At 37.6% G+C, this 1,652-nt stretch overlaps 1 protein-coding gene across 2 annotated transcripts in view; it reads right to left on the bottom strand.

Annotated features, from left to right (window-relative positions):
- Window positions 1-1,429, bottom strand: part of ccdc93 (CCC complex scaffolding subunit CCDC93) — a gene marked incomplete at both ends in the record, with an annotated part of 39,987 nt that extends 38,558 nt beyond the window's left edge. For both annotated transcript variants that reach the window (XM_014026275.1, XM_014026276.1), the window contains 3 exon segments: window positions 188-286; window positions 363-474; window positions 1,335-1,429. In XM_014026275.1, the coding sequence (XP_013881729.1) occupies window positions 188-286; window positions 363-474; window positions 1,335-1,429 (306 nt within the window).
- Between the last annotated feature and the right edge of the window lie 223 nt (window positions 1,430-1,652).

The raw sequence follows: 1,652 nt of genomic DNA, 5'->3' as shown, positions 1-1,652 counted from the left end.
TTAAAGAAGAACCCGTCCAGAGGACCTATACAATTTTTTTTTTCCGTTGAAAATACTGTGATATAAAATTTTGATCATATCGCCCTCCCCTAATTTTACATAATATAGCCCCTTTAAAGTCTTTCAATCAGGTCTGGACTCAGACTCTCATTTAGGTGAAGACACAAAGTCCAACACAATGCTTTACCTCAGGGAGAGTGTGGGTCTTCTGGAACTGAGAAATTGAGTAGGACCTCACATAATCTCCCATCTCTTCTCTTGTCTCTATGGCTCGTTTCACCAGCCACTGAAAGGACAATAAGTAAAAGAAGCCAAGAAGAACACATTATGGTAACTCTTCAGGCCAAATTTATTTGTCTCACCTGTATGACCGGAAAAATGTGGATAAAATCCAGGCCCTGAATTTGATGGGGCTCGAGACGATGAGGACACTTCATCTTTGGTAGAACAGAAACTATTTTCTCTGTCAGAGCTCTACGGAAAAACAGACATCATCATAATCATTTGGTGATTATTTTAATAATCGATTAGTCGTCGATTAATCGTGGCAGCCCTACTAATGACCATCGTTACACTTGGAAGAAAAAGGTGAAAGCTGAGAACACCATCCCAGCTGTGAAGTACGGAAGTGGCAGCATCATGTTGCAGGGATGTTTTGCTGCAGGAGGGACTGGCACACATCAGAAAATATATTACATCATGAAGAAAGAATATTATGTGGAAATATTAGAGTAACATCTAAAGATACAGTATAAGCCAGGTAACTAAAGACTGGGCACATATGGGTCTAGGAATATGGRCAAATTAGTTACAAAGTGACTTAAGGACAACAAATTTAATGTTTTGTAGTAGCTGTCACAAAGCACTTATSTCAACTCCACAGGAATTGAGTAGACAAAACACAAAACGAGTGTATAAGCAWGGCAGACTAAAAACCTAACTGGTTCTGTCAGGATAAAAAAGACCAAATTCCAGCAAACTATTCTGAAAAGCTTGAGAAGGAAAACCCAAAGTCTTTGCCCAGGTCACACAGTTCAAAGGCTACCAAATACTAACATGAATTGGGACTTTGAATGAATTAATGAATGAATGAATGAATGAATGAATGAATGAATGAATGAATAAACACTTAAATAAATACAATGGCTTCATACCAGCAGTTACTTTGATAATTTAGTTGTAATTAGTAAGGCTGTTATTTATTGCAGGTTATTTTAAACATCCAGTAAACAGTGCAGTCCAGTCCAGGTTAGGATTTAACCTCAGATAATTACTGGATTACTTCAGACAGAAACTAGAAGACAGTATAAAAATACTCTGCCACTATCACTTACATCTTCTGACCAATGGTAGAGTTTTCTTGAAAGAGAAGATCTACATCAACGTCAAAATTGCACGTGGTGATGCACCAGGTCATACCACCCACCACCTTCAAAGAGAAGAGAAGAAGGAGCTAAAGTGAGTGAAAGTTGACACTATGCTGATGACAAAAAAAAAAAAAAAAGCAATGTGCTCTTTTTCTGAACTGGGTCTTCCACGGCTGTGTATTCTGCCTCATCCTCTTCGTTTTGTAAATGACTACACAAAGACAAGCAGATATTTTGACTGGGAGGTAAAGGTAAAGGCACTTAAAATACAAAAAAAAAAAAAAA

This window comes from Austrofundulus limnaeus, unplaced genomic scaffold, assembly GCF_001266775.1.
Source record: "Austrofundulus limnaeus strain Quisiro unplaced genomic scaffold, Austrofundulus_limnaeus-1.0 Scaffold539, whole genome shotgun sequence".
In the NCBI taxonomy this organism is placed as follows: Eukaryota; Metazoa; Chordata; class Actinopteri; order Cyprinodontiformes; family Rivulidae; genus Austrofundulus; species Austrofundulus limnaeus.
The sequence above is the reverse complement of the archived record's forward strand: the minus strand, read 5'-3'. Positions and strand labels throughout refer to the sequence as shown.